Genomic DNA, 13,654 nt, shown 5'->3' with positions numbered 1-13,654 from the left:
AAAAATGAATAAAAATGATGACAAAAGTATGTACAGTGACTCCTGTATTTTGAGTATAAAAATGGGTGAATTAAATCGCTGTGGGAATCTACATTTATATTATTTCTCACTATCATTATCATTCATTACCTACTCGTGATGACTCGATGCGCTGAGTCTTCTTATAATCAAAACATGCGATTCTTCTTCTCATCCTTCATCATCGTAACTAGTAGTAGTAGTAGTAATAGAAGCAGTAGCAGCAGCAGCAGCCGTAGCAGTAGTAGTAGTAGTAGTAGTAGTAGTAGCAGTAATAGTAGTAGTAGTAGTAGTAGTAGTAGCAGCAGCAGCAGCAGTAGTACTTTTCCTCCTTGACCTAGTCCCCTCTACGACCTGTAAAAAGGATAAATAGTAGCAATTTATTTCTTTATAAAGCATAGGCGGGGACCGAAGTGGTGGCGGCGCCGAAGTGGTGAGACAGGCTGTGGCGGTGTTTGCAGCAGCAGCAGCGGGAGGGACTGGCAGCTGCACCTCTACTCTATGATCATTATTTTCCCTCCAGTAATCCAGGTGAGTGGTGCATGCCCTGCCACACATACCCGAGGGGCGCGGCGTGCCTGGCTTGGCATGTTGCTTCCTGCGCCGCGGCTCACTGCTGGGAGGAGGGAAGGCCGCGGCTCAAATATTTTTCCAAATCACCACTTGACAAAATGCTTCTTGCTGCTGCAACTCTCAGGCACTACTTGGGACTGCGCGGGCTGAGGTGGGGATGGCCATGCACTGCGGGCTCACATGTATTCGTATATTTTTTTCTAATACGGAATAATGTCCAAATGTTTCCTGGTAACATGATTAACAAGCCGAAAGTTACCGACTTCATTGGGTTGGCTCACCGCTTAGGCTGACAAGGGGCTGTGTTCACGGCATCTCTGTTGAGGTGAACAGGACAGGCAGCCAGTAACTTTTTGGAAAACCGGCCTGTCGTGAAATTTGTATCGGTGAGGGAAATGTTACATGAAGTGGGTCTGGCAACTGGCTTTTTTGAATGAGTAGCTTGAAGCGGTGGTGGGGACCAGAAATAACTTTATCCTCCTAATTTCCAAACACTGATTGTTTATTTCTCTGCAAAATATGATGTTTTTTCAAGTTGTGATCTACGCAATGAAGAGATCTGCTTTGAAATTAATGAACTGAATAAGTTTAAACCTGACCTACCCTAGCCCTCATGTGGAAATGTTTGTTATTTCATTATTAGCCAGGCAGACCACCAGGTAAAGTTATGTCTAGAGTGTACAGTTTGGTGTGAGACAAGCTTGATTGCTATGGTAACACATGGGATCATGGATGCAGGGTGCAGTTCTTGTGTTATCATGCAAAGGGTGTGATGGGGAAATGCAGCGTGCCTGGTTAGGTGGTTATCAGTAATGTCAAGTTAAATGTTAGCTTCTGTATAGTTTATAAATGCTTGTCAGTCTTGCATGGTATATTTAATATATAAATTGGATGCTAACTTTGCTTTTCTAATGTTTATTAAGACTTTGCACTGATTTACTTGATATTCAATTATTATTATTATTGCTTATTTATTTATTTATTTATTTATTTATTTATTTGTTTATTTATATATTTATTTTTTTGTAATTCTTGATAAGTCTGTCTCCTATCTTTTAATGAACCCCCACCCACCAGCACCTCAAACAAGTTTGGGGGCCTGTCTGTAATTAAGGTTTTTTGGGGATGAAAAAATAAGTGAAATATGAGCTTTAAAAAAAAATCTAAAGAAATTTCCATGAATTAAAATAAAAATCCCATATTTGAGGAATTTTCTGTTTTAGGAAACCCATATTTCACTTCCCATTTCTCCACGCAAAAATCTCCACTTCTCCACCAGTTTCTCTGGCTTGCTGCACATACATAAAGAGAAGACAAACAAGTGAACTAGAAAAAAAATCCAAGGGGAAGATCAATCACTTTGGAAAATGTTCTAAAAAAAAATAATGATATAACTTAGCCAGAGGATTTACAGTGCTGTACCATCCTGTAAGGACACTACCCTAACTTTAGTATGGGGCTGTACATCCCTGCACACAGTAACAATTTAACTAGAGTTGGTTGCATCCCACAGAGTCCATGTGGGCTACTACAGCTGTGTTGAGATTGAAGTGGTTCTTTCCTTTCTACAAGATATTGTGCTGTCTTGGCATTGGCCAGAAATATGTCATTAATTACTGGCTGAAAAGAATGTGATGTCGCAGACTGCCATATATTAATAAAAATTGGTACTCTGGCCAAGTGCAGAACTGCCATGCCTGGCTTCGAGGCCAGCCAGGCCAAGATTTTTTTCTGCAAGGTACCCAGGTGGCGTGAGACACCTCATGGTAGGGTGGACACAGCATGGGGCTGTTTCTAAACCCATACAGTTGCTTGGCCACACCAATTAGGCAAGGTCTCATGCCTAAAAAAGTGATGCAGGGGATGTATGGATGACATGCATGTACTTATCTGTGTAAGACATGAGATAATAACACAAACAATGACATCATACCTGAGTATTCAGCCTCTTAGAAACTGAGCAGGAGATGCTAGCAAAAACGTGTGAAAGAATACTGTGCCAAAGCCAACAACAGAGGCATAAAAATATGTGACGTAAGCAGTAGCTAATCACAAGGCTCACACTAGCTGTGACGTCAGAACACCAAATCACAGGCAAGGAAAACACTACAACATCACTGGGTGCCTCAAACAAGAGGATATGGCATTGCTATGCCATATAAATTGGAAAAATTAACACTGCATTGGCAGGACACTACTATAATACACCAAATTGTAGCCCAAAGCCATAGACAGCTGGGAAGATGGCAGCAATATGAGCTTGCAGGGCATACAAAAAATAACAGGAACAGCCAAAGCAGCATAAGTTGATGGAGCACAGGCTGACAAGGGCAGGCAGACAGGAGACTAAGGTTGACTAAGAGGACCCAAAAAGCAGTAGAAAGCACCATAGGAGGCATGGATGTGAAGACTGGCAGCTGCTAAGTCCAAAAGTTGCTTAAGAAGCAGATGGGAACAACAGCAAAGCAGTCAGCGGGTAGCAGAACAGAAGTACAAGCTGATAAGGGGAGGCAAGTGGAGAAAAAGCTTGACCAGAGAACTAAAAAGCAGCAGAACATATCGTAAAAGATGTGGATGCAAAGACTGGTGGCTGTGAAGTTCAAAAGTTGCACAGGAACAGCAGCAAAGCAATCAACTTGTAGTATGTAGCCAGAAGCTCAAGGCACAGGATGAAAGCCGAAGTAGCTGGCGAGTGTGCAGCAGGATGTAGGCTGGAGAAGGACACAAGTAGCAGGAAAGAGAAGCAGACACAGAGCACCAGGATGCCAGGCTGTCTCCCCATCCCACTGCTGCCACCATATGTTCTAGTTGATTGAAAGATTGTTGTTGGTGTACAGAGGGTGCCCATGAGTGCCATAAAAAAAACAATGTGTAGAGAGACTGCCACATATTAATAAAAACTGGTAAAGTGGTAGAGTGTAGAGCCACCATGTTCGGCTCTGAGGCCAGCCGAGCCAAGACTTCTTTCTGCGAGCCACCTGAGTAACAGGAAACAAGACACTTTATGGTTGGGTGGATACAGTATAGTGCTGTGTCTGAACCTGAACAATTTAAGCCAGGTTGTGGAGTATACACTAATACAACTGTTACCTTACCATCTTTGAAATCATGATGAATTCATTTAAATCATTGGACCCACAACTTCATTTACTTATTTCCCAATCATCAGCATATTAACACCATTTTTGTCTTTCATTGCCAGGCCTTCTTCCTGTCAATATGCCCAGCTGATGCTTCCATATGCCTAACTATTTTACCTTTGGACAACACACAGCTTCTTCACTCTCTGCTGCTATCTCCTCAGTCTTTACTATCACTAACATTCTAGCTACTTATGTTGATGAGTGATTATCTTTCACAGACTTATTATTACTCTGTTGGCTTGTTGTCACAAAATGAGGTATCTTGTTCAGTCACTTGCAAGACTCAGAATAAACAATTTCTGATGACCTGCTGCAATTTTTGGCAAAAGTACACATAATGATTTATGGTTGCAAAAGTGCTTAAGAAAACAACACACAAGACTGGCAGTGGTCTTAACAGATTTTGATCAGTGGTCTGAAGGCTTCATTCTTGCTGCAATGAATGGCCTGTAGCCTGGACAGTTGCTAGACGTGCTGTATACAACAGGTTTCCCATCGCTCTTTTATTGCCAGTGATAGAAATTATCTTGTAATATCATATTTGCATTCTGTCTAGATAGACTAGGACAATAGAGATAATGAAGTGTTGAAACATGCTCAATAAACATGCATTGTGAAAATATCATCAAAGAGATGCTAAGTAATTTAATTTCATGGCTGCCATACAGTACTATATGTTTTGTGAGTTAATGAATCATTCACCAATATAACACATTATATTGACCAAGTTTTTCTAAAATAGGCCTTGGGTGTATTTCATCTTTACATTATAACAACCAATAAACAACAATAACAAACATGTCTGCCTGTCTCACAAAACACATAGAGTTGGTATTATATTATTACTTTTATATAACTCGCAATATCTCAGGGACTGGAAGACCAGCTATTCACTTCACATTGCCTTAAGCACTGGGCTGGTGCAGTCTGTGTGAGGGATGCCTCAGGAGTGACTGCAACAGTTTTTCCCCTGGCATCATACTACCCAGACTTTTGGCCTCTTCTTTAGTAGTCAGGTGTACAGAATCTATGAGGGCTTAGAATCTAAGCATTTAGGAAGGATGAAGGAGACTTCTATGGAGAGAGATATATATAGAGAGATTTGGGAAGAAACTTTTGACAAAATTTCCAAGCAGTATAGTAAAAAGGATACTGGAAATTATTTGTTGTACAAGAATGATGAGATTAGAATGAATTTCTAAATAACATACATGAAAAAGGAACCAAATTTAAACAGATTTATGATTAAGAAATGAAAGGCTTGCTGTAACAGTTTGAGACGTATGCATGCAGGTCAGTAACTTTTCACTAAACTACATATTGGTAGGTTATTGCTAACTGCTTATGTTTGGATCTATTGCTAAAAATGTATTTATCCTACTTCCTCTAGCTTTCAATTGAGTAACTTCCCCTGGGGGAATGACCTGCTGCTCATTGTTAAACTAACCTAATGTACTCTATTTTTAACTATAAATTGATGGTATTCTTTTAGTAAAGGATATCAGAAGCCCAATGCCCTTATTATAGATAACCTCATTCTTAGACATTTGAATCTGATGTTTATCTTGTTGCAAATTAATGATAATGCCAATAGAAGTTTTATTAATTCATGAGTTAGGCAATGGTTATGGTATAAGCGTGATTGACATGCATGTGATTGACGAGGAATAACTGATGCCAACCTGTGGATGGAAGTCACTTGCCACTCGTTCATCTGTGCATTTCCTTGCCAGTGCTCTGATGCCACATGAGTCATGGTGATTGGTTCTTTTGTTTCTTGACAGACGAGTGACCAGTGTGTGACCAGAAGCTCTGCCATCCTGCTCTCTTTGAACATTTTGAATCGGTTTCAACATGGATGGTTTGTGCAATGTCTGGTCTTGCTCACAATTGCAATGTTTCATTGACAAATTGCTAGTAAAAGCTCTCAAACATTATTTCTGTGATTGAGGTGTCTTGCTGATATTGCCTGTACTTTAGAAATTAAGACTTTTGTGTATATTGGTACGTACATGATTAGGTAACTCTCCTGTTTTGTCATGGAGGCTTTGGTAGTGCTACTTGGCTGTGAAGTTGTGCAGTAAGGGCAGGTTTATGTTCTTGTGAGGATAGTGTGAGGGGATCTGACTCCATACATGCAGAGTGTATAATCTTATAGGTTGAGGTTTGGTTTATATACATATCAATGAGCAGTCTAGGGAGGGCATAAGTTATTTATTAAGGCATCAGTTTGGTTCAGGGGCTTTGTGAGAGTTCCTCTTCAACACCTTGTTTCTGCATTTATGTTACTCAGTTTTTTCTTAGTAAAAGGAAATTGTTAACTACTGTAATAAAAATCTGATCTAATCTTTTCTGTTTAGTCACAGCAGAAGTTATTTTGTTCCAGTCCACACACTCTTGCACACTCCACTGTCTTCAGCTGCCCATCCCACTCTTTGGTTATTTCAATTCATTTTTTATTTTACAGTAGAAGAACCTGGCTAATCTCATGTGAGTTAAAGCAGATTTATTAATTAGCAAGAATTTGATGAAATACTAGAGGCATGAACCAAGAGGTGTGTGTAAGGCTTCCTTGGAAACCACCCAAATCAGGGATGATGATTTTTGGTATAAATGATTCTAGTACATATTTGATGCATCTTATCTTGCAGGACTTGTAGTCAGGGGAGCTGAGTGCATAGGCAGGTTTAAATTTGTGGCCACAGATGCAAATTTCACCATATCACAACTAATACCACTTTTATCATGCAGTAATATTTTTCAGTGCAGAATTTTTTCTCTCCTTTCTGTATCTTTTAACTGAGATCATTTAACTCAAAGGCTAATTTAAAAAAAAAAATTTAATGGGTTAAATAGATTAGTCTCAGGCTTTTTAATTTTTTACAGAGATTTGTAAAATGTAAGATAGGTCTGTTTAAGCCTCATTGTTAATTTACATGTGTCAAGCAATGCTTAGTGTGATCAGTTTGTTGGCATTTATTCTGTACATTAAGATGATGAAAGGCAGCTGCAGTTTGAAGTGTCCAGTAATGTATAAAATGACAAATAAATTCCACCAAAATCCAGTCAGAATTTAAGATCCATGATAGATTTAATATAAATGCTAGTACAAGAAAAGTAAAACTTAAAAAAATAAATATCAGAAAGAAGTATTCCATGGCAGAGCAATCCTAACCATAGTCCTGCAGGAGCAAGGGTAGAATTGCTCTGCTGCAGTCTGTTTCTTTTGGGAATGTTTTTGTATTTTTTTAATGTATGTATTAATCTCTTTGTATTTTTATAGGGTGGAGCCGAGCTCAATCTTTACTGATTTTTAGAAATAAATAATGATAATTTCTTTAATTTATGTGTGTAAAGGTGTGTGTTTGTGTGTGTGTGTGTGTGTGTGTGTGTGTGTGTGTGTGTGTGTGTGTTTGTTTGTTTGCACCTAGCAGTGAAGTAATGGAGTGTGATGCTTTAACAGGTTACCCCGCCATGGATCAGCTTCTGCCATCACCGGGGTTCAGTATTCCCAGCATTGGGACGCCCCTGCCACACTCAGGGGAGGAGGAGATGATATTGCTCTCTGCTCAGCAAAAGCAGCAACAACAGTCTACTCAGGAACAACAGCAACAGTCCTCACAGCAGCAGCAGCCACAGGGTTCACAAATGGGGCAGCAACAGCAAGGATCACAGATGGGGCAGCAGCAGTTCAGCAGTGGCCTCACACCACACACACTCCTGCAGCCCCACACACCAGTTAGTGTCTTAATCTTTTATATATGTAATTTTTTTGCTATCACTATTTAAAAAAAAAAAGAATTCAGTGGCAAAGTAATCATGTGTTGATGTTACTTTGAAGAGGAGTAATTCTTTTTATCTGACTGTAGTGGGAGTTGACTTATTATAGAAATATTAGGTTGTATGCAATTTAATTATTGAGTCCTGAGTGCTTTTGGAGAGTTGGTGGGTTGATGTCCAAATAAGAATTGATTCATCATGATCATTATCTTCAGTATCTGTGGACCCCATCAGGACTTCATGAGTTGATGAATGGAAGTGTTAATCATTATATTGTTTGCAGAACCTGATGTCCCCAGCCATGGGCACTGGTGGGTCGCAGGTTGGGGTGGGCAGCATGTTTGGCTCAGCACTGGGACCCTCCACTCCAGCTGGAGGACCCATGACTCCCATGACCCCACACTCCAATGACCCAGGCATTGTGCCACAGCTACAGTGAGTGCTCCTCCTCCCTCATGTTGTTGTTGTTGCCATTAATTTTTATATTTCTTAGTACGAGTATATTAGTTTCCTTTGTGTTGAAATGGCTTGTGCTTTTTTGCTCTGGTGTTATCTAGCAGTTGTATAAAGTTAACTCTATCTCTCTATTCCTTATGTAGTGTTGTTTCCAAGAGCCTTCTCTATTGCTTTATGTAGTGTTGTTTCCATAAGCTGTCTGAAGGTGGTGGGCATAACAAAAAAGTACTATGTGTATTTCCAAACATGAAACTTGCTTCCTTTATTTAATTAATTAATTAATTTATTTTTTATTTATTTATTTTTTCTCACCTTTTGTAGACACACTCCATACTCATATATATTAAACTGACATGCATAGCTGATCAGCAAGGTCTTTGTTTGCTTATATAAAAGATGCGCCAGGACTGTTTGCTCTGTATCTTCTAACTACTCATAGCATCATAATTTGTGAGTAATGGCATCTTTTCCTGAGTTAAACTGTCATATTATTAATCTTTGAACTCTTGACAAATTTATGTTGTCAAATATTATTAGAATTACCACAAGCAAATCTTGTTTTTATTCATAGAACTCAGTTAATTTTATTGGTGTGGTTGTCTTTCAGGAACATTGTCTCCACAGTCAATCTCAACTGCAAACTTGACCTCAAGAAAATCGCCCTACATGCACGTAATGCAGAGTACAATCCCAAGCGGTTTGCAGCGGTGATCATGAGAATCCGTGAGCCTCGCACCACCGCCCTTATTTTCTCCTCAGGCAAGATGGTGTGTACGGGTGCCAAGAGTGAGGATGACTCCAGACTAGCAGCAAGGAAATATGCTCGGATTGTACAGAAACTCGGGTTTCCAGTAAGTGTTTGTGGGAGTATGTGCGTTGTTTAGAATGATGTATTAGTGAGTTATGTTTCATGACAGTAGTAGATGTGTGAAAAGTCATCAGCTGTCTATTGTCACACCTTGATTTATGTGCATTCGTAGGAGTGTGTTGACATTAGAAACTTAAAAAGTATAGATTGTTATTTTAATAACAAGCAATATTTTTTAATTATATGAGTATATTTTTTATGGATATGTCAGATGGCTAATAGTAATTTGGTTTAAACATCCGTAATTGCCACACTTCTTCATACCTTGTCCCACTTTCACAACAGGCAAAATTTATGGAGTTCAAGATACAAAATATGGTGGGCAGTTGTGATGTTAAGTTCCCTATCAGACTGGAAGGCCTTGTGCTCACCCACAGTCAGTTCAGCAGGTAAGGTTTTGTATGTTGCTGTGAGTGGAGGAATAAATAAATATGAAGATTAAGCTTAGAATTAGTGAGGAACATACAGGGAGAAATTAATAGTGTTTAAATGTAAGTTGCTTGGAATAGATATTTTGAGAAGGCTGTATGACAGAAAAAAGTTGAATTGATGCATTGTATAGCCCGGAAACATGAAGGATGGGAACAGCAGAGAAAGATAAATCATCCGAGGAGTGTGATGCTTACAGACAGACTGTAAACCAGAGGTTCTCAAACTTTATTGCTTAGTGTCGCGCTAATGATATATCTTGGACTTTGACAGCGTACCAACTCTACTGTTGGTGTAGTGTGTTATCCATATCCATGAAAATTATGTGGTGCACTTGGGGATAGTTGTAGTGCACTTCTGCGCTGCAGCATACAGTTTGAGAATCACTGCTGTAAACTGTTACTTAAAAAAGATGTATACATTGTGCACAACTAATGACCGAGTGTGGATGCAAGTTCAGTAAATGTGAATGAGCAAGAATCTGAAAAGATTGTTCACACACCATAGTATTGCTAAGATATTTGGAGTGTGGTTTATTGAGATAGCGTTATACGTGACTGTAACCTCTGATACTGTGTTGAACTTTATTCTCATTTATTTTGTCAGATAATTATTTTGTATGTTAATTTAAAACTTTGGATATACCTAATTTTGATTTATTCAAAGGGAAAGCATGTCTGTTTGATCACAAAAGTAAATGTGTGTTTATGTAATGGTAGTTAATTTAAATTCCAATGACTTGAGGATGTGCAAGTCCATTCCTTAAATAATAAGGTTTATGATGTGTTAGTGTTGTTCACATCACACACATAATGCACACACATTCCATATCTAGAGTTACAGCTTCTGTATTCTAATAATATTTTAGCCTAACTAATTTATTGTTTGCTTCCTGTGCAGTTATGAGCCGGAGTTGTTCCCTGGCTTGATCTACCGCATGGTGAAGCCTCGTATTGTGCTCCTTATATTCGTGTCTGGCAAGGTGGTACTCACAGGTGAGTGGAAAGGTGCTAGACATACCTCATGCTGAAAAGTCCACAGCTTGTATTAGAGACTATGGTGGTCTTGTGTAGGTCTTTATGTAGGATTTTATTTATAAACTTTCTTGCAAAGTTTTAAGGGGTAATGTTTTATTGCTATGGTGATAATATGGATCATAATTGATGTAAAAATCTCATAAGCAGAATTAATGTTATTGTATAGGGTATATTTCAAGAGTTTGTATATCAGTGGAATTGTGGCCAATAAACTTGATATCTGTGATGTAGGTACCTTGTGAGGGAGTAGTGGCTGCTTGACCTTTGGGAGTGGATGTGGTGATTGGTATGTAGGACCTAAGGTTTATTGGGTCAAAGGAGGATTCAGTTTGGGGGACCATTCTCACAAAAATGAAATTACTGTGAAAAAAAAAAAAAAAGATGATGTTCAGGTGGTAGTTATGGTCATGAAGATTGTGATTAATGTTAAACTTTTATGCTGCTCAGAAGAGTAGTGATGATTAATATTATATAATACAGCTTAGAATAAAATTAAGATTGTTTTGACAGTTGCTTTTCCTTTTTCCAACAGGTGCAAAAGTGAGGAATCAGATTTATGAAGCATTTGACAACATTTACCCCATCTTAAAAAGCTTCAAGAAGCAATGATGACACATTGGGCACCACAGAAGTGAGTGTTTTGGGGGGTTGTGGGGAAGTCTTTTTACAATGTACAAACTGTATGTTTTAGTTTAACCCTTTTTATTTATCATAATAATGATAATAGTAATAATAATAATAATGATGATGATAACTATAATTATTATTATTATTATTTTTTTTTTTTCCACAAAAGCTGTCCAGATTTTTTTTTATATGTTCTGCCAGAGCAGTCCTGATTTTTATAGTTTGGCGAGCTTTGGGAATGGAAACTTTCAATAACATCTTTAATTTTTCATTGCTACAAAAACACCATGTAAATCTTTGTATTGTGTATATTAGCTTATACCTCACATACTCATTTAAGTTGGAGGGAAGGAGACAAGTTGCAGTGCAGTGTTGTTTTCATGGCACTCACAGAGAGTTGGGGACACTCTCCTGGCATTGCTCTCTCCTCCACATGTTGGTTTGTCAGTCCCACAGACATTCTCAGTACATTAGAGTCTCTCAACAATTTGAAAAGAAAATTAGGCCTAATCACTTTATTTTACAAAGAAATAGAAAGCAAAAATAAAAAAAACATTTGAAATTAAATTTGAAAAAGATATTGATATATAGTGGCTTTTTGGTATTTGTAATTTTGCTGTGATCCTTGGCTATATGATAGATTATGTGTAGAAGTTATACAGTTTCTGATTCATGAAACACTTATCATATGATAACGCATTTTGGCAGTTTAGGTCGCTGCTGACGTGAAATCCTACTGGTGCAAAACAAAAATATTTATTAATACTATTATAAACATTTTATACTCCTAACCTCTCTTGGAGGGTATTATTCTCAGTTTTTGTTATTTTTATGATTTTCTTTAATGTAACCTTTGCAAATACCAAAGATTCATTATATATTTAAGCTTATTTGATGATAATCTTTGTCATCACAAGTGGCTTCATGAAGAGTAATGATGGCTATGGTGTCATGTAAATCTTTGTACCAAAAGACTAACAAAAAGTGGTGATACTTCCTGACTGGTTTGGTTATGCATACTATAGACAATTGTCTTAGTAATAATTCTCTGAGAAAACTTATCCTTGAATATGTGAATCTGGTAATTTAAATTAGCTTTGAAAATGTGCAAAGGAGTGTAAATTATATGGATGAAAGAAATTGATAAAGACAAGTTTCTTAGTCTTCACTCGCATCCAGAGGTGCAGGAGGCAGGGTTGGCATTTAACCCCCCCCAAAAAAAAAAAACTTTTTGGGGGGTTAAAAAATATTTTATATATCAAAATTTAGTTCTATATCATATTGATAAATAAGGTCTATATATGTACATATACCTATCCCTCCTTTATCACCTTTAACTGGTTACACACCCAATTTTATTCGTCCCCGTGTCATCCATCACACTGCCCACCTGTCTGTCACCCCTGTCAATCAAAATCTGTCCAGTTGTCTGTGCCACATGTTGGCATCAAGAAAACAATACAGTTTGTTAAGTATAATATGACTTTCAACTTGACGTGTAGTTTGAAGCTTGTGATGTACATGATTTCTAAAGATGGCACAGGTGATTGTCAGTGCAATATTGAGAGACTCAACTGTACTGCATCATTCCCAGAACCCTTGTAGTGGTAAACTTAGAAATTTGGTTGATTCCTATTGACTGAGGTAGTCAACTTTGCAGGGAAATGGAATGTGTATCTCCATAACATAATGTTGTTGTTGTGTTGGAGTAGTGAGTTAATCAAGCAGTTTACCCTTTCTTTAGTTATCTGAAAACTTCTCCATCTCATTTTTAGTAATAGAGGAATCTGGTAATATTATGTAAAAATTTAAGTATAAAGGAAATCAGTAAGCAGAAATTATGTTGAGCTGCAGGTAAAATAAGCCATCACCTTGTCAGGCCTTGCATATCATCTTCTGCAAGAGTATTTTTCCTACATAGTGTGAGAGAGAAGTATATTTAACTCACTGTAAATTCATAGATGACAGACAACAACAACTGTTGAGTAGATACTTCAGTCTTTGCCAGTATTCTTGTAAAAAACTTACAATTTTATTTTGTACATCATTTGAAAATAATTGTCACCAAAATAAAAGTCAGGTACAGAAAGTAAATGAAGGACTAGAATCTTTCTCCTGATTGGTCAAGAAGATCTTTGGGCATTTGCTTAGTGGTGGTCTTTTGGGTGTAGATTTATAAATTGATATACCTTTGACCTTACTTCCTTCTCTAAAATATGAATAAATGTTTGTGTGGATATATAGATGATAGTGAATGAATATATTTTTATATACTAATTAATTCTTGACACATTATAGCATCTGAGAAAAATATATCTTTGACCTTTCTTCTCCCCAAAAATATTAATAAATATTTACATAGATAATAATGAATTAATATATTTTCTGTGTAGCATGTAATTCATTGTGACACATTGCAACATCTGAGAAAGAATTTAACAAATGATTAATAAAAAAGCTTCATAGTTTAAGATGTCCATTGAACTTGGAGACAGACGTATTTACTTTGACATAAAGTGATTTGCATTCATATTTTGCTCACAACACTCCTTGCCACCTTTGTACTCGTGTAGGTTTATTAGTTACAGCTTTATTATCCATCTTTACTTGCATAACTGGAACCCTACTAAGGCTGATGTTCTTAGATACTGTATTTTCTCTATAACTCTTTTTAAAAGGCCACTTGGATGATTAATCAGGTTCTCATGATGTTATTTTCCACT

At 37.5% G+C, this 13,654-nt stretch overlaps 1 protein-coding gene across 2 annotated transcripts; it reads left to right on the top strand.

The window, feature by feature from the left end:
* Positions 1–416: 416 nt before the first annotated feature.
* Positions 417–13,242, top strand: LOC135109197 (uncharacterized). Of its 2 annotated transcripts, XM_064020373.1 has the most exons (8): positions 421–549; positions 5,519–5,595; positions 7,198–7,472; positions 7,798–7,949; positions 8,578–8,821; positions 9,124–9,227; positions 10,168–10,262; positions 10,837–13,242. In XM_064020373.1, exons 2-8 carry the CDS (start codon positions 5,589–5,591, stop codon positions 10,911–10,913), a joined length of 954 nt encoding a protein of 317 aa, XP_063876443.1. In that variant the 5' UTR covers positions 421–549; positions 5,519–5,588; the 3' UTR covers positions 10,914–13,242. The 2 variants fall into 2 exon arrangements, with proteins under 2 accessions (XP_063876444.1, XP_063876443.1); XM_064020374.1 differs by lacking the exon at positions 5,519–5,595 and having other exon boundaries at positions 417–549.
* Positions 13,243–13,654: the final 412 nt, after the last annotated feature.

Source organism: Scylla paramamosain, chromosome 18 (assembly GCF_035594125.1).
Source record: "Scylla paramamosain isolate STU-SP2022 chromosome 18, ASM3559412v1, whole genome shotgun sequence".
In the NCBI taxonomy this organism is placed as follows: Eukaryota; Metazoa; Arthropoda; class Malacostraca; order Decapoda; family Portunidae; genus Scylla; species Scylla paramamosain.
Note: the sequence above shows the minus strand (reverse complement) of the source record. Positions and strands in the feature narration are given on the sequence as shown.

Bases quoted from the DNA above. Each gene is read 5' to 3' on its own strand.
- LOC135109197 (XM_064020373.1), top strand. The intron at 7,950-8,577 runs GTGAGTGCTCCT...GTTGTCTTTCAG, and splicing joins GGCATTGTGCCACAGCTACA to GAACATTGTCTCCACAGTCA. The intron at 8,822-9,123 runs GTAAGTGTTTGT...CTTTCACAACAG, and splicing joins TACAGAAACTCGGGTTTCCA to GCAAAATTTATGGAGTTCAA.